The following is a 23,306-nucleotide window of genomic DNA, read 5'->3' as shown; positions in this document are numbered from 1 at the left end:
TCAAAGAAAGAAGAGAGTGAAAAAGACATCTTAGAAACCTTCAGAAAGGTACAAGTTAATATCCCGCTTCTTGATGCAATAAATCAAGTTCCAAAGTATGCTAAGTTTTTTAAGAAGCTTTGTACAACAAAGAAACGAATTCCTAATAAGGAGGTGGTAAATGTAAGTGAAAATGTCTCTGCAGTTTTGCAAAGAAAGCTGTCACCTAAATGCAAAGATCTAGGTAGTTTCACTATCCCTTGTGTTATTGGTAATACAAGGTTTGAACATACTATGCTAGATTTAGGTGCTTCCATTAATGTCATGCCATATTCCGTTTATGCATCTATGAATCTAAGAGAGCTTAAAAATGATGGTGTTATTATTCAATTGGCTGATTGATCTAATGCATATCCGAAAAGAGTTTTGGAAGATGTTTTGGTGTAGGTAGGCCATTTGATTTTTCAGCAGATTTTTATGTGCTTGAGATGGAGTATTCAGCCCACTTTACACCATTACCAGTCTTACTTGGAAGACCTTTTATGAAAATAGCGCAAACTAAGATTGATGTGTCCAAGGGAGCGTTAACTATAGGGTTTGATGGCGATGTGATTAATTTTAATGTTTATGAATCTGTTAAGTATCCTAATGATGTTCGTTCTTGTTTTGCCATTAATGTGATTGAAAATATAAGGTAGGAACATTCAACACCTATCAAGAAGGATGTATTTAAAATCACCATTGAAAAGGGAATTTGAGTGGATCACACGGGACAAGCCACTGCCCTTAAAGCACCCAAGGCTGAGAGCACCACCTCTGAAATTGTTGACAGTGCTGCTACTTTTGAGTCTTTATCACAGTACATCGATGAGCCACTTATTCCAATTCCAATTCCCATTTCAACTAATAGGTTGTTACCTTCTTTGGTTCAAGTGCCCAATCGAATCCCAGCTGGTGGGAGAGTTTACATTGACTTTAGGAAGCTCAACGCCACAATCAAGAAGGATCACTATCCCCTTCTGTTCATAGATCTAATGCATGGAAGTTTTAAGGAGCATGTCGTGGAGGATTTACCTTTCCATGCCACTGGTCCTAGTGCAGCTTAAATGGAGGTATCGTCCGACTGGAAGACGTTAAAGCAAGTGCTTCTTGGGAGGCAACAAATGTGTTCAAATAAAGAGACCATGGAATTTTCGGCTCCTGCAACCAGATTTGCTATCTCTTACCCTTCTCTTTATTATTTTTACTTTGCCATGATTGTTTTGTTTGCTAGTTATCTTTTATTGCTTTCTTGTTTAAGTTTATATTTGAAACATTGAGGACAATGTTTGGTTTAAGTGTGGGGGGGGGTAAACATAATGCTTTTCATGATTTCTCTGCAAATTTCACCACCTATCATTACTAACGTTGTTATTCACTGTTTTAAAGTGTTTTCATGTGTGTCATAAAAAAATCGAAATTTTTTTAGAAAATACCAAAAAGAGTCGATTTTGTTGCTTTTTTGTGTCTTAGGGTACCTTCCAACATAATGATGAGGATTTGGTTTTAATTGCATGACTGTTAAAGAAAGTTACAAACATGGGTGGAAGTTTGATATGCTCTTTGGTTAATACTTAGTTGTAGTTGTCATTTACGAATTCACATGCAATCACAAAGAAAGAAAAATAAGTTTTTGTAACATGATTGAAGGAAGAAACTCAAACTAACGCTACAACCTGGTGAGACTTGAGCCTATTCTTTGTTTGGAGAGTTATTAATATGTGATTTTTTGTTTTCTAAAGTCATTGCATGATCTCATTATTTCTTTGCTTGGTTGCTACTTAGAATGCTTTTTCATCATTTTAGTTCCAAATACTAGAACTCATGCCTGTTTCATTCAATGCATATAATTGACTGCATAACAAATAACAAGATGAAGTTGTTTAGTTACCACCAAAGCCAAAAAGTCTTATCCCTTGCATATGTATTGTAGGTTTAACCCCCTTGAGCCTTATTTAGCCTATTTTCTTTGTTAGCCTGCATTATCCCTACCTAGCCTAGCAAAGGAATATCCATATCCTTGTTCTTAAGGAATAGTGAAGCATGACTTGTTGGGAATTCCTTTTGATCTACGATTTGCAAAGAAATAAGTGTGGGGGAAGGATTTGTTCTTTTGAATCCGGTGAAGTGTAGTGCTTATGTTTTATGTTTCAAAAAAAAAGAAGAAGATAAATGTTGAGAAAGAAACAAAAAAAAAAAAGAAGAAGAAATACGTTGAAAAAAAATGAGAAAAGAAAAAGAGGTTGAGAAGAAGTGAGAATGAGTTCATAAGTGTTGGTTGTTGAAGAAGGGTCCAAAAATGTGAAGTTGACCCTAAAGTTGTAAGAATCTTCCCTTTGTGTTTAAAGCTGGGTACTGCAATCAAAAGTTGAATTCTAAGTGTTGATTTCATTACTTTGCTTACTATTCCTTTAAAAACCCTTGTTTATCCTTAACCTTTCTTTGTTAGCCAATACCTTAGTCCCATTACAACCCTAGACTTTTATCTTGGTTGTTATATGTTTCAATCTATGGAGTTTGAAATTGGTACGAGCATATGGAATCCCTGGTTAGTGGTATTCCATTCATGAGATCATATACATGTTTGTATTAATAATTCCAGAAAGTGCCTTCTTTGTTATTACATATGTGAGTGCTAGTCTACATATTTACATCTATCTTCTCACATATACTTAGTATAGGGAGTGTAGTTAGAAAATATGTATGAAAATAGAGAGTATATCTGGTGAAAAATTGAGTGAAATCTCTAAGGCATGTTACTACTTTCAAATGTTGTTTTAATTGATTAAATGCGAGCTAGTGAGTGGTTACTGTGGTTAAGTATAAGCTCAAGAGTAAGGATGGCTAAAATCTATGTGAGTAGTGATTTTTAATAAGTCATGTTTCATTGGATAAGGATGGCTAAAATCTATGTGAGTAGTGATTTTTAATAAGTCATGTTTCATTGGAAATCCCTGAGGTAATTGTTGGAAGGTTTAGGTTTTGTTTTGTTTTCTTTGTTTTGCTCATGGACTAGAAAAAGCTAAGTGGGGGGGGGAATTTGATAGGAGCATATTTATGCGACTTTGTTAGCTTATTTATTTGCATTTACTTAGTTAGTTTCTATTTATTATAGTGATTTAAGCTATTTTCGTGTGTTTGTAGGTTCAATTGGCAAATGTGACAAAAAAAAGAGTAAAATTGAGCAATTTGGAGCAATTTGGAGCAGTTTTGGACTTGGATTGGATAACATGCGTGGGGAGTACTTGGGATGGACGTTTTTGGTGGTCAAATAAGGCTAGGAATGTGCTACAATCTGGAAGAATTAGGATTGAGGCTTGGAAGACAAGGAATTAGGAATTAAAGGGAAACCTTATCCAATCTTATCTTATCTAATTTTATCCTTAACAAACCTTCTCTTATCCTATCCTAATCCTACTTTACCTTATCTCCAGCTGCAAGGGGGATTCCTTATCATATTAAACCACTTCCTATCTAATTTAAGGAGTCCTAAAACAATGCAAACAACCTAATCCTTTTCCTCCACAAATTATGTTGTGCCTCTGCGTATAAATACTACTTATTGCCGCAACTGTCAGGGGGAAAAAAAGGAGAAAAATACAGAGAGTGTCGCAAGGAATAAGAGGAGGAGAAGTGTCGTGCACCTGCATCTAAGGATTGTGCCAAATATGCCATTGGAGTGTTGGGGAATTCCAGAGTTCTTTCTATCCTTATTTTAGTTTCGATGTTTATTTTAGATTGCTTTTCAACTATGATGAACATGTGTAACTAAGTTTCTTTTAGTTAGAGGTGAATTCGAAGCCATGATCATATGTTTTATATAAATTGATTACATCTAGTTATTGTTTAATAAAACATGAAGGCGATTTAATTATCTACTTTATAGTTAACTTATTCTTGTATGTTTATTAAGGATGCACACTTAGTTTTCATGCAGGGATTTAATGCTAGAATATAAGGGAATTTCACCTAATCGTTATGAATTTACATTTATAAGTAGTAAAAGTCACTAGTCATGATTGGGTTAAGTCAATTCCTGGCAGGAGTATCATGCTTTTCATAGTTACGAATGCCTTGTCAATGCTTATGATTTTCACAGAACTTAATGACCTTTGATATATGTCTCTATCATGCTTTTCATAGTTAGGGAACTTGAGAAGAATAATTTGGTTGCGTCGCTGTGTCCAATTCAATGAATTTAGGAAAATTTGAGAGTTAATTAGTGTTGTTCACAATTAATTTGGGGCATTGTCATTCATGATTTATAGGAAGAATAACTGGAAATCGATTTGTATGCATATGTTTCATGTGTAAAGAACAATCCTCCAGCTTGCTTTTCACCCATATTCCCTTTACAACTCAATTTAATTGCTGCTATTTACTTTTGTTTCTTAAAATTTGTCAAAAAATCCCCCTTAGTTCTTATTTTGTGTTAGTTTAGTCTAGTTTACAGTTTTTAAGTCCAGTTTGTGTTGATTAGCATCCCTTCTAATCTCTGGCCTAGAACGATCCCTACTTACTCATACTACAACTGTCTAAAAAGGGTTTAATTTGTGTGTTAGTTTCTAACACATCAACATCCAATCCATCTTTAGACTTTTCTATATCTAGCAATGTTCCTAGCACACTGTCACATATATTCTTCTCGATATGCATAACATCAAGATTGTGTCTAATCAACAAATGCCTCCAATAAGGTAGTTCATAAAAATAGATTTCTTCTTCCACTGACTGTTACTACTTGTACTGCTCGAAGCTCTTTTTTTGCGTTGCCCAACTGAAGCATCTTTCTTTGGTTTTCCAAAAGTAAATTTCAATGTAGAAAGTTATTCGAGACATTGTAAACCAATCCACTGCCTTGCTGCACTACGATGCTCTAGACGACCATTAAAAGTTGTGGTTTGCCTTCGAAACCTATGATTATCTTTAAGAAAGCGTTGATGCCCCATGTAGCAAATCTTACCACTCGCCGGCAAGTAAATAGATTCTTTATCATGCATGCAATCTGGACATGCTTTATAGCCATGTGTACTCCATTATGACAATATTCCATAAGCTGGAAAATCACTTATAGTCCATAAGACGGCAACCTTCATCGTAAAACTTTGGTTGGAATAAGCATCATAAGTGGGAGTGCCCACCTCCCACAACTCATTCAACTCGTCAATTAGTGGACGCATGTATACATCAATCTCTTTACCAGGACTGCGCAGTCCTAGTATTAATAGAGACAACAACAAATTTGGTTGCTTCATGCACATCTAGGGCGGCAAATTGTAAACAGAAAGCACCACAGGCTATGTGCTATGGTCATGCCTCATTTTTCCCAAAAGGATTAAATCCATCACTGGCCAACCTTAATATGACATTTCGAATTTCTGACGCAAAATCCGAATATAAATTATCCAAATGCTTCCATGCTGGAGAATCTGAAGGATGCCTCATAAACTCATCCTTAGGATATTCAATTGCGTGCCACCTCATAAGTACAACTGTATGCTTCAACATAAAAAAATCGTTGACCTTAGCTGTGATCATTTTTCTTGAGCTATCCCTTACATTGGTAATTTTATATCTTGATTCACCACAAAATGAGCACATGGTCAACTCCGAAGTATCTTTTCAATAAATCATGCAATCATTGGGACATGCATTAATTTTCACATACGTCAGACCCAAGTCATTTATAACTTTTTTTGCCTTATAACAGGATTCAGGCAAACAATCCCCTTCAGGCAACATTCTTTTAGTTAACTCCACTAAAGTGGTGAACATCTCGTCTGACATTCCCGCTAAACACTTGATTTGAAACAGTCTTACAACTGCTTCTAATTTCTTAAACTCCTTACAACCTGGCCACAAATCTTGATCTACCTTTTCAAGCAACCTAAAAAAAGTTTGCACCTCCTTTGGACGCCCTTTGCCAATAGTGGGTTCAGTAGAAGGCCTAACACCTTCTTCTGTTAATGGTTGGACAAATGCATCATTAAGAAAATCATGCATACTAGCCATCTCAGCTCCTGTTTCTTCTTCTCTGATTGCCACATTTTGCTCTCCAATGTTTTGTTCACCATGATGTCACCACCAAGTGTTTTTATAATCTTTATCTATATCATACAATATAAGATGTTCAACAATAGTGTTCCTAACAAAAGTATATCGATTACAACATCTTTTGCAAGGACATCTAAACTTATCAAGGTCAACACCATTTGCAATTGCTAGGTCCAAAACAAATTAATTCCAGCTGTATACGCTTCCAAATTTCGAGGTATTGTCAACCAACTCTTGTCCATGTTTTACCACTTTGAGAGGGCAAAATATTATGTTGACACTAAGATGCCTACAATCTTTCAATCCCTATCATGGAGGCATAACTATTAGAATTTTCAATTTCTATCTTTCAACCCTCCAACTCTATCACGATTGCAATCTTTTAATTTTCAACACTATTATAGTAAAAACAAATTAAAATAACAACAAAAAGTTATCAAAATTATGCTCATCTAATCTATTCTAGTAAATAACAACAAAAAGTTATCAAAGTTATCAAAATGACAATTAAAAAAATTAAAATAACAATTATAGTGCAAAACAAATTAATTTAACATAATATATTCTTATATTACTAAATATTATAAGCTTATGTTATATTTAATATTGTTAATTTAGCATGAATGCTTATAAATATTATTCATTTCCATTTTCTCATAACAATTCAAGTGACAAAATTAATTAATTTGACTAAATATTTATTAATTTAACATAAATAGTAGAAATTTATCTAAGTACTTAAATTAGAATTTTTAAATAAATAAGCTTGTGTATTATACGATTTAAAAATTAAAGAATTCAGTGATAGAAACCTGAATTATGGAAGAATTTCGTCGTCCTTCAATTCCTTATGTACTCAACCAGCTCAAATAAATTCCTTACAAAAATAAATTATAAATAAAAATTAAACATAAAGAGGAGAAAATAAAAATATTAGAAGCAAGAAAAACTTACTGTGATGAAGAAGGAATTAATGAAGTGAGAAGAACAAATAAGAAAGATCATAGAGGAACAAGAAAACACTGGGGGAGGGTTTATAAATAGGAAGAACAAATAGGGAGAGGAAAATCAAAACACAGGGAAAGTATATAAAGGAAATTAATATGTTGCCTACAACTGACACTAGATTTCAAAATATTTTAAAAAATTTAAATCTATGTCAGTTAGAACTAGGCCTGGCAATTCCTGACACGACCCGATAACCCGACACGACACGACACGAAATTAACAGGTGTTCGGGTCGACACGATAACGAAACGGGTCGTTATCGGGTAACCCGATAAGCACCTGTTAAGATAACGGGTTTGTTCGGGTATACACGTGGGTAACACGATACACGATAAGCAGAATATTAATTTAATAATTTATAACCCTAAAAAAATACTATAATAATTATATATATATATATTAATTTAACAATTTTATACCCCTAAAAACTATAATAATTATATATATATATATATATATATTAAATTAACTATAATAATTATAATAATTATATATACTATAATAATTATACCCAAAATATTAACTATAATAATTATATATATATATATTAAATTTTATACCCCTAAAAACTATAATAATTATACATACAAAATAAATAGATTTAAATCTACTTAATAAATAAATATATATATATACACACACACACCATTGAACTTCATGGGATACTAATTATACGAAACTAATTTCAACAATCCACCCGTCAAACATGTTTGTATATACTTCGAGATCACATACGCCAAAAATTGCAAAAAAAAACATTCAGAGAGCAAGTAACGGGACAAAACTTTTCGACGGTTATAAACGAAAAATCACGATTTAACGATCATTTTAACTCCGATTTTGATGATTTTTTACAACCACACTCCTTGACCCTATATGAATACATTGATTGAATTCGATCTTCAATTTAAAATATTTACACTAGTGAATACCACAAAATCTTATGTTATACTTAATAAAAGTATGAATAAACTCTTAAGTATTAGTGAATCTATTGTTTTGATGGGATACTCATTCTACAAAACTAGTTTCAATGATCCAACCGTCAAACATGTTTGTATATACTTCGAGATCGCATACGCCAAAAATTGAAAAAAACAAACATTCAGAGATCAAGTAATGGGACAAAAGTTTTCGACGGTTATAAACAAAAAATCACGATTTAACGGTTATTTTAACTCTGATTTTGATGATTTTTTACAACTACACTCTTTGACCCTATATGAATACAAGTAATGAATTCGATCTTCAATTTAAAATATTTACACTAGTGGATACCACAAAATCTTATGTTATACTTAATAAAAGTATAAATAAACTATTAAGTATTAGTGAATCTATTGTTTTGATGGGATACTCATTCTACGAAACTAGTTTCAAAGATCCAACCGTCAAACATGTTTGTATATACTTCGAGATCGCATACGTAACAAATTACAAAAAACAAACATTCAGAGATCAATTAACGGGACAAAACTTTTCGACGGTTATAAAAAGAAAAATCACAATTTAACGGTCATTTTAACTCTGATTTTGATGATTTTTTGCAGCTACACTCCTTGACCTTATATGAATACAATGATTGAATTCGATCTTCAATTTAAAATATTTACACTAGTGGATACCACAAAATCTTATATTATACTTAATAAAAGTATGAATAAACTATTAAGTATTAGTGAATCTATTGTTTTGATGGGATACTCATTCTACGAAACTAGTTTCAATGATCCAACCGTCAAACATGTTTATATATACTTCGAGATCGCATACGCCAAAAATTGCAAAAAACAAACATTCAGAGATCAAGTAACGAGATAAAACATTTCGACGGTTATAAAAGAAAAATCACGATTTAACGGTCATTTTAACTCCGATTTTGATGATTTTTTACAACTACACTCCTTGACCCTATATGAATATAATGATTGAATTCGATCTTCAATTTAAAATATTTACACTAGTGGATACCACACAATCTTATGTTATACTTAATAAAAGTATGAATAAACTCTTAAGTATTAGTGAATCTATTGTTTTGATGGGATACTCATTCTACGAAACTAGTTTCAATGATCCAACCGTCAAACATGTTTCTATATATTTTGAGATTGCATATGCCAAAAATTGAAAAACACAAACATTCAGAGAGCAAGTAACGGGACAAAACTTTTCGACGGTTATAAACGAAAAATCACGATTTAACGGTTAATTTAACTCCGATTTTGATGATTTTTTACAACTACACTCCTTGACCTTATATGAATACAATGATTGAATTTGATCTTCAATTTAAAATATTTACACTAGTGGATACCACAAAATCTTATGTTTATACTTAATAAAAGTATGGTATAGTACTATTGTTTTATTTTTTTTTCATAATTATTTTGGTAAACTTCTCATAATTTGAATGATTTTTAATGTTTGGTTTTTCTATGCTTAGTTTATGCAGAAGATAGTTATGACGTGGAAAACCTTACTGAAAACATCATCAACATAACTCTTGAAGGCAATAGATCAAGCCAAAGTTCCAATGCAATTTCATGATGATCGATGTAAATCGAGGATTTTGTAAATTGAGGTTTAAACTTTTGAGAAAGATTTCACAACCTTGAAAACAAAAACTATTTCATTTTGCATATCTTTGCACATTTAAAATTTGTAATAGATTAGTAGTGTATGTATTATTTTTTTATTAAGCTCTTATTTTCGAGTGTAGATGTAGTACTTAAACGACAAATGTGTTTTAATGTTTTGAAGTAATATTTATGTGGCAATGTGTGGTATGTGCAAATTTAAGAAAAAAAATATATTTTTCTTAACGGGTCATAACGGGTCGGGTCACTTTACCCGTTGGGTAAAGTGACACGACCTGTTAAGGACCCGTTAAGATAACGGGTGTGACACGACACGACCCGTTAAGATAACAGGTGTTACACGAAAACGACACGAACACGACTGACACGACCCGTTTGCCAGGCCTAGTTAGAACCGACGCAGGCTTTAAAATATTTAAAAACAGTAATTAGTGTCACCTAGAAGCAACATCCCAATTTTATATCGCTTAAAAGCGACACCAAGACTTAAAAATTATTAAAATACATGTCGGTTATAAGCGACATTAACTGTTTACGTCGGTTAAAAGCGACATAGACAGTTTATGACGCTTACAACCAACAATAAATCCGACGTCATGTTCAGTAGGTGTTACAAATGTCTTATCCGCCACTATATTATATTAAAGTGACATCATCCAGTGACACAATAAGTCCATTTTGTAGTAGTGTTTGTAATTGATTGTAATCTGAGAATTTAGTTCCCTTATCTTTTGTAATTACTTTCTTTATAGAATAAAGCATATGAGCCTATATATTGTAAATCCTAAAGAATGAATAACATAACCAAGTATTCAATGTATTTCTTGTGTGTCGTCGGGCAAAACCTTTGGTGACAAAACCTTATCTGCCCCGATGAAATCGTTTCGTCTAAAAGGGAATTTTTTTTTTTTTCCTTTTTTTATTGATTGGTGCTCTAACGTTGGAAAATGTGTCACTTGCAAAGAAGGTTTTCACATTGTGAGAGAGAGAGAGCTCATTTTTACTGCTTCACATTTTAAGCTTTTTTTTCACCTAAAACTGTGAAAATAAGCTGTTTTTAAGTATTTATCAAATACCTTTTTCAGGTCAACTTTTTTTTATACCTATTTTTTTATAAGGAAAACTAATGAAAATGGCTTGAAAACTTTGAGTTTTAATGATAAGGACAAAATAAAGAGTAAAGTGAATAGTACCAGGATTGACTTTTTAGTGTAAAAATGTGGTTTTTCATTAAAGTGAACAGTACCAGGTGCTTTTCGTTAAAGTTCCATTTTTTATAAAAGCATCTCAGTAGCAAAGCCGTACGGAGTCTCAAAGCGCATAGCTAAGCATTTAGAATAGGGAGCCAAGCAGTAGTAGCTAGGGTTTGCTGAGATCGGACTGAGAATGGAGAGAGAATTAAAACGCACGCCAGCGGGCAAAGGGGTGGGAGTGGGAGGGAGGGGCAGAGACTGGGAGCACGTCCCCGACAGGCGACAGGGCCACCCAAAGCGCAATGCATTTGTCTGCTGCTGCCATTTGTAAAAGCCCCTTTGAACTTTGAATATGCAGTCATCAGTCCCCACTACACCCCCTCTCTTTCTCTCTCCATAACCCATCATCATCATTGCCGCTTTTTTCTCATGCCAAAACTTAAAACTTAACAAATCTTTGATGCTTTTTGTCAGCCTCCTTTTTGCACGCTTCGCTACCCTTCTCTCTCTCTCTCTCTCTGTGTCTCTTTTCCAGCGTGGTAAACATTACTTTTGTAAGTATTGTGGTATGAGCTTGTAAGTTGTTACAATTTGGTCCATATGGTCACTTTATGCATGCATTTAAAGTTTAATCATTGGTCCCTCCATTTGTCTATGTATCAAAATCTTACTGCAAATGTTGCAACATTAGTCTCTCCATCTGCCCATAAGTATCAAGTTTAACCAGAAGTTTTTGACGTGGCACTCTGTGGGCTGGTCTTTTTCTTACTTAAACGTCATATAGAAAATAATTTCTTTAAGAAAATCCTAACCTTCTTGGAATAATCGATGATACTGCTCACGTAGCAGCAATGCTCTATGTTATCAGATTTCTCATATAGGGATGTAGGGGATTCAATTTCGGTTACTATATTTTGTCTTGATTTCAGTTTTGATCCCTATTATTTTATTTCTGAGTATTTGGTCACGAGAAAAACGAATTTAGTGGGATTGAAATTGATAGAGAAATTGATATAGAAATTGAGTTGCAAAACTAATTTTAATTTTCGTGTTTATTAAGTAGAGAAATGGAGCTCCAAACATTTTTAGAGTTTTAAAATAAATTTGGGGTTTGTTTTGTTTAATGTTTGAAAATCAAATTCTTTTTAAAACAAATTTAGGTTTAGTGTCCATTTGATACAGAAAGTGAGTCCCAAGAATTTTTACGATTTTAACACCAAGTTTGGGGTTTTATATAGTGTGTGAAAGTCAAACTAAAGGCTATACAATGTTGGTGTAATAGGAACTTTAGTTTAATCACAATTAATGTAAACTAAAAAAAGGTCATGTAAAAAGACGTTCACAACAATTTTTTTTGAACAAACGATATTATTTACACTAAGGGGGAGATGGGGGGTGAGCTTAGCCTCACAATGGGCTAGCAATAATGTGGTTCAAATTATCCTTTGACGAGAATCAAAACTAAGGTCTCTCACTTACAAATGAAGAGAAATACAGTTAGACCGTAGTCAGAGCCAGCCCTGAGGGTGTGCAAAAGGTGCCACTGCACAAGGCTCCTGATTCAGAAGGGCCCCAAAATTTCTTTACATGTACACATATACATATAAAATATGTTAAATGTGGAATAGAATGCCAAACTTATTTGCAAGCGGTAGTGCTTTAGATTTCATACCCTTTCACCGAGGAGCGGGGTTCGATTCCCTATGGTTTTGCTTTGGAATTTCTACTTTTTGCATCTTATAAACTTGCAGACAAATTTACACAAAAACATTATTGAATAAAATTTAAAGTTAAGAAATAATAAAATAAAATAAAAAAACACCTTTAGAAAATGAAGGGCCTCTGTCTAAATTTTGCACAGGGCCCTTAAATTCTCAAGGTCATCCCTGACCGTAATACTAAATGACTATTATTGAATTACTAGTGAAGACATTCAGATCATATGGAATTACAAGAAAGGCTACGTTGGCCTTTAGATTGTGGACGTTTTATTATACTGTCAAGGTAGAATGTTATGCGTGTTCATAATTGCCTAACAAAATCATCATTCAAATTAAAGGATACCAATTAATACCCACTTTTTTCTTAAAGGGTAAATCCTTTTTCATAAAATTCTTTTGTAATTTGAAGTCAATTAGTGAAAATTTTGAAAACTGCTAACATACGAGGTAAGACAGGGACTTCTGATTAGGAATAGTCATTTTGGGAGTATTGTATTCCTTCCTATGAATGGTCGGTGATTGTATCTGTGGTTTCTCGTTTTAATGCGTTTATTTCCTATAAATAAATTTTTTTTAAAATGTAGATAAGTAATTACATAACTTTTGCCCATAGTCAGTACTATAATCTAGTGGTATTCTTCTTTACTTGTTCTAAGATTTGATTTTCGATAATATATTTTGTTAAAAAAAAAAAAAAAAAAAAAAAAAACTTCTGCCCCGTAAGCTCACTCAAATGACATTGATGAGTTGGCTAAAATGTCGTAGGAAAAAGTTCTCCCAAAGTAAAACCCTCTCTTGAAACCTTGCACGGATAACTACTAACTTTTCTTTTTCGAATGAGAGCATTTTTTGGTTTATGGTCAGAAGGAGCTAGCTCAGAGCCTCAGACATCGAATAAATAAACTCTATTTAAACAAAAATTATTTCAAATGCCATAAAGATTGCAGTGAGTTTAGAGTAGAGTCCACTTCCATCGTTTTTCCATTCTACTAATTATGAAAGCTTTGCAACTTTTGATCACTTCTGCTGTTTCCTTGCAAATTAAGGAACCAAAACCAATCAATAATAAAGCCGTGCGATTACATAATATACATAAACAAAAATTCATAGCTATTTTTTCTTTTCTTTTCTCTACAATGAATAATCAAGCAATTTACACATAAAAAAGTAGTCATAAATTTTTTTGGAGTAATTAAAAAATGCATGCTTTGGTCCCTTTGTCCTTGACTCAAACGAGGACAGAAATAGTGGAATCTACCTATTACATGTTGTTTGTGGATGGGAGCAGATTAAATATAATATTTTAAATAGATAAAAAAAAAATTAGTTTGCGTGGATAATTCAGAACTTAAGGCAGATTGCTAGGGATCCGCCTTGATTGGTGTGAGAAAGTTTACTCTTTAATCTGAATTAAGTGGTGCAGTTTGATTTCAGCTGTGCTGGAAATGGAAGCACAGAGTTCAGTTCTTGGGCTGCAAAACCATGTCTTTTACTGTCTCTTTCTCACTGTCTCAGCATATCATATCTCATTGCAAATCTATATGTCCCAAGAATTTCATAACTTACCCTCTTTCATGCTTTCTTGAGAATCAGTGTATATATATTTGTTCAGAATCCAGATTTCAGAGGAGCTCAGCTAGCTCAGATATACATGCAGCAGAGACAGCTAGCTAGTACTCTACTTTAATAGATACGTGAAAAAGACAGAGTTATAACCAGATATATAAAAAGGTATATATAATTTTTTACATGATTTCCATTTTTGAGCTTGGAGACTCATATGAGCGTTTATGTTACAGAAAGACTTACATGCAGCAGAGCGAGCTAGCTAATACTCTACTTTCATAGATACATGAAAAAAGATAAAGAGTAATCAGAAAAATAAAAAAGGTATATATAATTTTTCACATGATTTCCATTTTTGAGCTTGGAGACTCACATAATTAAGTATTTATGCTACAGAATAACTTACATGTCACAGGTACATTGCAGTTGTTGTGTTCCATGCCATTGATATAATAACATGTGTAAGCTTTTCTCTACTTTGCGTTGTACCATTGACACATGAACATCACAAATATACGTGTCATAGAAGTTGCTCTCAATAGACTCTGTATTCAACATTAGGTGCACTAGTATCTATCTACTTCAGGATCATAAACTCGTCAGATTCTTATAATTGATTAATATATCTCTTTTGCAAACTTACATATATATGAATACAAATATCACATGCATGCAAATCGCAAAAAGGGTACTTTCAAAATCCAAAACCCTAAACCACTCATGATCAACAAATTAAACCCAATTGATTACTTTAATTTCCCATTCATGTTCCTCATGGGAATTAAATACAAACAAACACACACAACTAATTCCAAAATAATATTACATACTTAAGATTAAGAAAATATATAGAATCTCAAAGTTTAAAGTACTAGTACCAATTACAGGACTAATGTGCGGTCTAATACCCGTCTTCTTTTTGATCTTTCACTAGAGTTGGAGCGTTCAAGTAATGACTTCAACGCATTCTGCAAGAAATGGACTGATTCAATCGTGTGATCTTGGTCTGCGGCAACGATAAGCACGTTGCGAATTCTTCCTCCAAGAGTGGCAATTTCAGCTTTGATTGTCCTCAAATGGAGGGATTTCAGTATTTCAATTAGGTCAGGTAGGAGGTCGGAGCGGTCCTCGCAGCACAAAGAGGCCTTGAAAACAATTCTTCCATCGCTTGTATAATCATTTGAAGAAAGTACAGTGATTTCATCAGTTTCAGAAGGGAAGGTCTCCAGCTCTGCGATCTCTGACGTTTGTTGTTTCAGCTCTTTCACTCTCTGGACCACCTTGGCTAACAGGGAGGCTTTGTCTGTCTGAGAATTTTGTTTGAATAAAAAATAATTAAAGGAAGAAGAAGAAAGATAAGGAACCCTAGTTGTGAAAAGCTCAGCAGCTTTCCCAAATAAGTATTTTTACCCTAAAGACCAGTGTCTGACTACAACGCCATTGATCCCTTTTTCTTTTTCAGAAACGGAATGTACCAAAAGACTGTATAGGTCCCAGACCTTAGAATCTCATATGTAAAAGCTATTCATGACAACAAGTTTATAGGATTGTTGTTGTTGTTGGGTACGTCAGAATGAATGAATTAATTTCTAAATTAATTAGTACAAATAAAAATCGGATATTAAGTCAGTAAGCACAAAATCTTTGCTTCCTTGGTTATAAGCAACATAAAGTAGATTCGAGTTCCAGTAGTACTCTCTTTTCTCGCCAGCATTTTTTTCCCACCAACCAAACAGTAGTCAAAAGGAGAAAAAATGATTGTTGAAGTGAGAAAGGATCGACTCAGCGGCAAAGGAAAGTAAATTAGGAGGCGTCAAAGCTCAAATTCAAACTTGCAAACGCAAAACCAACAGTAAGTTAAACTAAAACAAAATTAATTAGGACACAATTATAACCAGTTATTTAATTGATTTCCAAAAACAAATTTGACAAATATTACCACAAAAATAAGAACAAATTTGATTAATAATCGAGTACATAAATAGGTAGGTACCTTGGAATTGCAAGGAAGAAGGCCTCGAAGCTTATCGAGATGGGAGTTGATTCGCTCTCTCCTTCTCTTCTCGGCCTCCTTGTGATTCTTGAGAGCAGCAAGGGCTCTATCTTGAGGTGAGGCGTCATGCTCAGTACTTACCCCAGACACTTCCAGAGGGTAATAACTATAATTATTAGAAGAAGAGCTGCAAAAGCTTTGCATAGCTGATAACTGATGATCATTATTCACGTTGATTAAGCCGTTTTGGGCAAGAAATCGGTAGAGTTCTTGGCCTTGATGATCAGCGGGCTGCATGTTTGTGTGTGTGCCCGAGGAATTCGGATTCTTTCTTGTGGTTCTGATGAGTCCTCTCTCTCTCTCTGTGACCGGTTTCTGTTGTTTTGTAATTCGCTTTTGACCGACCAAGTGATAGCTATGCAGATGAGTGATATATATGATATGAGTGGTGGTGAAATGAAAGTGTTGGAGACTTTCGGTGGTTTACTCTTTTCTCTTTAGGGTTTTATATATATCCGTAAATCTTGGGGTGCAAATGGGTTCCAATTGATTTATTTACTTTGTCCTTTTTACTGGGAAAAAAAAAATCGAACTTCTTATATGAGTGATGGAAAATTCTGTTGAAGTTTTTGTTTTATATATATTTTTCTTATCACAAACGACATAACTACTTTAAGCTATATATATATATATATATATATATATATATTAATGAGAGATGAAAAGTTTGAATATAAAATGTAGTGGGTTGATAGAGAAGACTAATTTCACTAGAGCAAGATCTATCACTTGCAATCCCTTTGTTTTGTTTTTTAATTGTGTTTCTCATTAAAAATGATGTCATATAACTAGTACAACGTTTGTTTACAAATAAATTGGTGTTTATAGCATTACTTTATATTTTTAGGAAACTATTATCATCACCCCAACAATCTCATTCTAACAAGTTAGTATTCCACCATAAAGATTCACATTTTCAATGTGTACTACTACTATATGACCCGCCTACCATTTTACAATGTCGATATTTCATTTCAAATTAATGATACGAAAAGGAGAACGGGGCCAAAAGTCAAGCCATTTTTGTTGTTAATTTGTATTTTATTTTAAATAAAATAAAATCTTAAGCATTCTAAAAATTTTATTTAATGCTTAGGGCAAACTCAACAGTATACCAGCCCAATATAACTGCCCAAGCAATGAGTTTCTGATTTTACTGTGACGGCAAACTTGCCTCGTTTATTTGGTCCGTTTCCCTTTAGATGAAGAGAGAGAAGAGCTTTCGTACAGTTTCTATAAGTTTCTATTGATCTCATATTCCTTCTCTCTGCTATTTTTCTAATTTTATCAGCCTAGTTGCCGATCTTCTTCTCCGTTAAATCAATGAAAACAAAAACCATGAAGCCTCGACTTGCAAGGTAGCGGATCACGTCGATGGGGTTTCTCTTATATACATGCATACATGTGGTTCTTGCAGGGGAGCGGCTGTGAGCCTGTGACAACTATAGAGCCTGGACTTATAGGTGTTTGGAAAATTGCAGCTTGAATGTTTTATCTTTGTATATAAGGAAAACTAATGAAAAGGGCTTGAAAACTTTGAGTTTTAATGATAAAGACAAAATAAAGGGTAAAGTGAATAGTACCAGGATTGACTTTTTAGTGTAAAAATGTGGTTTTTCGTTAAAGTAAACAGTACCGGGTGCTTTTCGTTAAAATTCCCGTATATATATCCTAGTTCGGGTGGGGTTGGGCTGGGGGGGGGGGCCTAATTCTGCTAGACGTTTAATACTTAATTCTATTGATTTGATGTGAAAAACTATGCCTATGATTGTAAATTATTACTTATACCTCTTCATTTATTCCCTAAGCTATTGAATAATTTGTCCTCTGTATTAAAAGTTTGAGGATTTGTGGTGTTGATGTTGAAGAAAAAAAGATGATGTAGTTGCAGATATTAAGTTTCAAGAAGTGTAACATTATTAGATTTTGAATTATACAAAGTCATTTGAAGTTTTTATCTCGTGTAGATCCATCGATAGGGTGATTGATTTTTATTCCTCATTTTCTATAATCCCTTACTAGTAGAAAAAATCAATTGTGTGACAGATCTTTATGCGACAAAGTAAAATTCGTCGCGCAAGGGTGTTTTGCACAACTAAAATTGTAATCCAAAGTTTGCACGACGCAACGTTTTGTGGTGCAAATGTCATTGAACAACGAAAAAAACTCCCCTATCGCGCAAAGTTTGGCAAAAAACCACAGGTACGCCCTTTTTTGGCGCCATACAATTGCATGACGAAACATTTACCGTGAAACACTTGCATGACAAAAGCTTCATCACGTAAGATGTCAACCAGACGGTCAGTTTTTTGAGTCAGAGGAATCAATGCATGTGAATTAGAGGAATCAATATTGTATTTAGTGCAGGGTTATGTGCAACAAAGGCTTCGTCGTGCAAGGTCCCCAGGCTTCCTATAAATTTACAATTTCGCTCTCCCTATTCTTCACAATTCGTTTCGGAAACACTTTACTTTTTTTCCAGATTATAATTCCAGTTGTTATTTGAATTTTAGTACGATGGCTGACTCTAGTGTTGGTTCGTCAAAGAGAATCAAGGGCGAAGGTTCTGGAAAAGGTAATATGTTCTAAATTTTGCATTTTGTATAAAGTATATATTTAGCTTGCGTATTGTAAATTTAAATTTTGTTGGTAGACAAGAAAAAGAAGAGAGTTGTACCCCAGGTTCGATACACTTTCGATGGGAGCTGCTACTGAATCACGTTTGAAGAATTAAATGGAGTTGAGAAATCAGATATGCGTGCGATGTTGGGGTATCGGTGTGTGGCAAATGTGGTGTAGATTGGGAGTCTTGGAGAGCCGTTCCCAAGGAGATAAAGATGTACTTGATCGATGAGTTAGAAGTACTTGTGAATTAATTAGTTAAATAATAATTATGTTCGTTAAATAAATATATTAGTGAGATTTATAATTTATTAATGGGTTGTTTTGTACACACCCCACATTTTGTTGACTACACCCCATATACTTAATACACCCCACATTTACTTTTTAGATTAAAATTTATCTTAATACACCTCACATACTTTCCAATACTACCCTTACACCCGCACTCTTTGTGAAATTTAAGATTTCTTTTTATATTCTTTATTCAGTTTTCTGCACATTTAGCAGGTTTAGTCTTCCATCAATTTTCTACACATTTAGTTATGTTTATAGATATTTATTTCATTTTTTTTTTATAAAAATATGACTTTCATTAACATGAGGAATAAAAAAATAGTACAAGAGGAGAGAGCCAACTAGGCTCCTCTTCAATCCCAGATTTAAAATCATTAGCACGAACTGCATATTGAGCTAGTTCATGAGCCACAACAAGCTCTGTTTTGCCATTGACAAAAAAAAATTCGAAACTTTTTCCCAACATTTGTATATTCTCCATGGTACAACCCTCTGAACCCTGACAATCCTCCATAGACGTAATATCAGCCACCACCACTCCCTCCGCGTCAAGCTCAAGAACAATATCTCTAAGACCCAAATTAAAAGCAAACATCAAACGTTCCTTTTCTACAGACATTTCAGCGACTTTAACTGAACAACACTCCTGCATTGGTTTTGATTCGAATTATTGTGAAAGTATTACTTTTCAAAGCTGAATTTTTTTTTATTTTTTATTTTTTTGTTTGTGAATGTTCTGCGGTAGGTTTTGACATACCTCCTAACGTCATCGCTCAATGCATCACCATTGACTTCTTGAGAGATCCTCTTGTCCCATAATTCACGTAGTTTGGTGTCGTCATCGATCTCAACCTTCTTCTGGCCTAATGGTGGGATTCACAATGTTAAACTTCATGTTTGCTCTGCCACCGGCAGGTGGTTGAGAGAAATGCTTCGCCTGCTAAACCACTCGAATTCAATGAGCTCCTGGCAGCTTGTTTCTTGAAATTTATTGGCTCAACTAATTTGATTGTTCTACTTCAACTAATTTGGTTTTCGTGGGCTAGAAAGTCATTTCATATAAAAGTATATGTCATTTAATAATAAATTTTTATGTGGGGTGTATTCAATAATATGTGAGGTGCTAATAAAAATACCCTTTATTAATTTTTTACATAACAGCTAGATTGGAACATTGACAAAAGTGACCCAAATATAATGAAGTTTATCGACAACATATTCAAGTTCTGTTTCTGAGAGTAGAAGTTTGATTTTGAATGTGAAGCAGAACTGTAGCGAGAACCTAAACCACTAGTGGCAAGTAGAATTGTTTTTTATTTATTTATTTATTTATTTTTAATTTCATTGTTAATTAAATAATGACATTTGAGTTTCAAGTTTTTATTTATGAACGGTACTTTTCAATATGTCCTTAATGTTTATGATGAATGCAATGATATTGTAATAAATGTTTATATTAATTCCAATCTTACAAATATGCCGAACCATGTTATATCTTATTTTAAATGCCCTAATAGATTTACAAAAAAAAAATTAACAAAGAGTGTAGGGATTTTAACTGGGGAATGGACTCTAAACTGGAGCCTATGGCTTTGAATAAGGTTTGTACCACTAAGAATCAGGGTGACCTTGGCGTCAAGCGAATTGATCATTTTAATAATGCTTGCTTGGCTAAGCTAGGTTGGAAAGTGATAACGGACGAAGACAATTGGTGGGTCAAAATAGTGAAACAAAAATATTTACGCAAGGAGTCTTTCCTTACGGAGAATAATACTTGGAACAAAATGAAATTGGATATTGTGGTAGACAACAATACCAGCAGAAAAATTTCTTTTATTTCTATCCCTCTTCAAAATACCTTAGACAGGATTGTGTGGGGCATTGTCTAATAATGGCAAATTCACTGGTAAATCTGCCACTTGGCTCCAAAATCGTAATCACCCTTTTGGAAATCGAATTAAGTTATTAAATAAAATGTGGAAGTTCACCATTCCTCCTAAGGTTAAAATGTTTGCGTGGCTAATGATGCAAGGAAGACTTCATACCAAAGTGCGTCTAGAGCGGTTTATCAAAAATACTGATAAGCTCTGTCCAATTGCAAGTCTATGGATGAGGACCATTACCATCTTTTTGTTAAGTGTGATTTTGCAAATAGAGTATGGAACTTGATTTCTAACAATATCTAATTCTCCATACCAATGATAAGTTTCTTGATGAGCTAGATGCGTTACATTCTAAAGATGATGTCTCTCTATCTGATCTCAGTAAAGTTATCCTTATCTGTTGGCAAATATGGCCAGAATGAAACAATTTAATTTTCAGGAGTGTTCTGCCGGTCCCTAGGCGATGCGCCGCTATTGTCACCAGTGTGGGTACGGCCTATCTCAAGGCTAATGGGAAGAAGGATGCCAAGTAGCTTGTTCACACTCAAGAATATATTAAAAGGCATCCACCCGCTAATGAGAATGTGATTAAGCTCAACTTTGATGGTTTGGTGTCTAATGATAGGGCGGCTGCTGCTTTTGTCCTTCATAATAATAAAGCTTGGGTTATTGGAGTTGGGCCTTCAATCTTGATAGTGTTACTATTTCAGTGGCGGAGGTGATAGGTTTAAGAGAAGGACTACGTTTTGCTCTTCGCCAAGGTATTCGAAAGATTGTGGTCGAGGATGACTTAAAGTTAGTTATTGAATCTGTGAAGTGGCAGTGGAAGGTGCCTTGGCACATCAGTTGTATAGTCAATGATGTCTGTGTTCTTACTCAGAACTTCAGCCATATTGAATGGAAGCATATCTTCAAGGTGGCTAATTTTGTTGCAGACTCTCTTACTCATCTTGGGCTTTCTCTTGAGAATCCTCATGTTTGAGACTATTGCTTGCTAATTAAGGCTCTACCGGCTTTTCAATTTAATTGTATTGGAAATGGTTGTACTAGATGTTTTGTTGTTTAATATTATTTTCTTTCCCATAAAAAATGTTTATATTAATTAGATATGCATGAATGGTTTAATTAAATAATTTCTTGATTTATTTGGGTGTAGTTTTTTACTGTCTTTATTAAATATTTGTCGCTCAAGATGACTTTGCGCGACGAGCTCTATAATTCGCCCCGTAAGTGGGGTGATAAAAGCACCAAAATGCAAGGGTATTGGTGCCAAAGTGTTGAAAGTAAATGTTTTGCGCAACAGTAATTTCGTTGTGCAAATTTATTATGAACTTTATGGAATTTAACCAGAACGCAAGGAGGTAGAAACTGTAAAACAATTGTAGCTGCTGCCTTCGTCCTGAAGAATTTCAGACAACATCTCTTTGCATTGCTGTTAATCTTGGAGGTATATTTTCTTAAATAATTAATTTAATTTTCATTCATTTAACTTGTTTTGTTTGTATTTTAGAATTGTACGAGTTTCTTTATTTGTTTGCAAACATTTTTGTATGGATGTATAAAAATGTTTTGCAATGTTCACATAAGCTTAGTTTCTCATAATTCTGGAATCCCATAATTTTGGACAGTTTGAGAATGCACAGTTAGATGTTGTAGTTTGCAGTTCACGGATTAGAGTTTGAATGCGCTAAATTTGGTAGCATCTCTGTGTTCTTTGTGTGTATCGTAATTTTTTGTATCTACGTTGTGCACTTGAAGAATTGTAAGGAGATGCTGCTGAAATTTTCCTACGATCAAACTCTAATGTTTTGGAGCCTTAAATTACAGCATGCAAATGTGCTTTCTTGAATGAGATAAGACCTTTACCGGAAGAATAAGGTGGCATGTCATAATTGAAGTTGTTGTAACCCTTGTAATTTCTTTATGTTTGCAGGCGATATGGGCAAACAGTGGATACATAATCCTAACATATGTGTTGATGAATATTTGGATGGAATAAATCAGTTCATTGATTTTGCAATTGCAAACAACCGAGGTTCAACTCAAATTAAGTGTCTTTGTAAGAAGTGTAACAACTCAATGATTGAATATTTTGAAATTATTCGATACCATTTAGTTAGAAATGGGATGATGGAGATCTGTACTACGTGGAATCATCATGGAGAACAAATACAACATGCTTCATCTTCACACATTACCTGATCAATAGAGACAAATGAATCTAGTATGGATCTAGATGAACAATTATGTACATTATCAATGATGTTTTTTCCAAATGCTAGTTTGAATAC

General features: G+C 33.8%; 1 protein-coding gene and 1 long non-coding RNA gene across 2 annotated transcripts; one reads left to right on the top strand and one right to left on the bottom strand.

Moving 5' to 3' along the window:
- Positions 1 to 14,881: 14,881 nt before the first annotated feature.
- Positions 14,882 to 16,632, bottom strand: LOC103449894 (transcription factor bHLH106-like). Its single transcript, XM_008389216.4, has 2 exons — positions 16,154 to 16,632; positions 14,882 to 15,467 (listed from the first exon to the last, which is right to left on the bottom strand). The coding sequence occupies exons 1-2, from the start codon at positions 16,448 to 16,450 to the stop codon at positions 15,042 to 15,044; spliced, it is 723 nt and encodes a 240-aa protein (XP_008387438.1). The 5' UTR covers positions 16,451 to 16,632; the 3' UTR covers positions 14,882 to 15,041.
- Positions 16,633 to 18,485: 1,853 nt separating this feature from the next.
- Positions 18,486 to 19,233, top strand: LOC139190141 (uncharacterized). The gene is made up of 2 exons (XR_011574152.1): positions 18,486 to 18,788; positions 18,867 to 19,233. It is a non-coding gene; the product is annotated as an uncharacterized lncRNA (long non-coding RNA).
- Positions 19,234 to 23,306: the final 4,073 nt, after the last annotated feature.

Source organism: Malus domestica, chromosome 12, assembly GCF_042453785.1.
Source record: "Malus domestica chromosome 12, GDT2T_hap1".
NCBI classification, from domain to species: domain Eukaryota; kingdom Viridiplantae; phylum Streptophyta; class Magnoliopsida; order Rosales; family Rosaceae; genus Malus; species Malus domestica.
This window is presented reverse-complemented; position numbering and strand designations above follow the sequence as displayed.

Excerpts from the sequence above, each read along its gene's own strand:
- LOC103449894 (XM_008389216.4), bottom strand. The coding sequence starts at position 16,450 with ATGCAGCCCGCTGATCATCAAGGCCAAGAACTCTACCGATTTCTTGCC. Across the intron at positions 15,468-16,153 it reads TTCTTCCTTGCAATTCCAAG|ACAGACAAAGCCTCCCTGTT; the intron begins GTACCTACCTAT and ends CAAAATTCTCAG.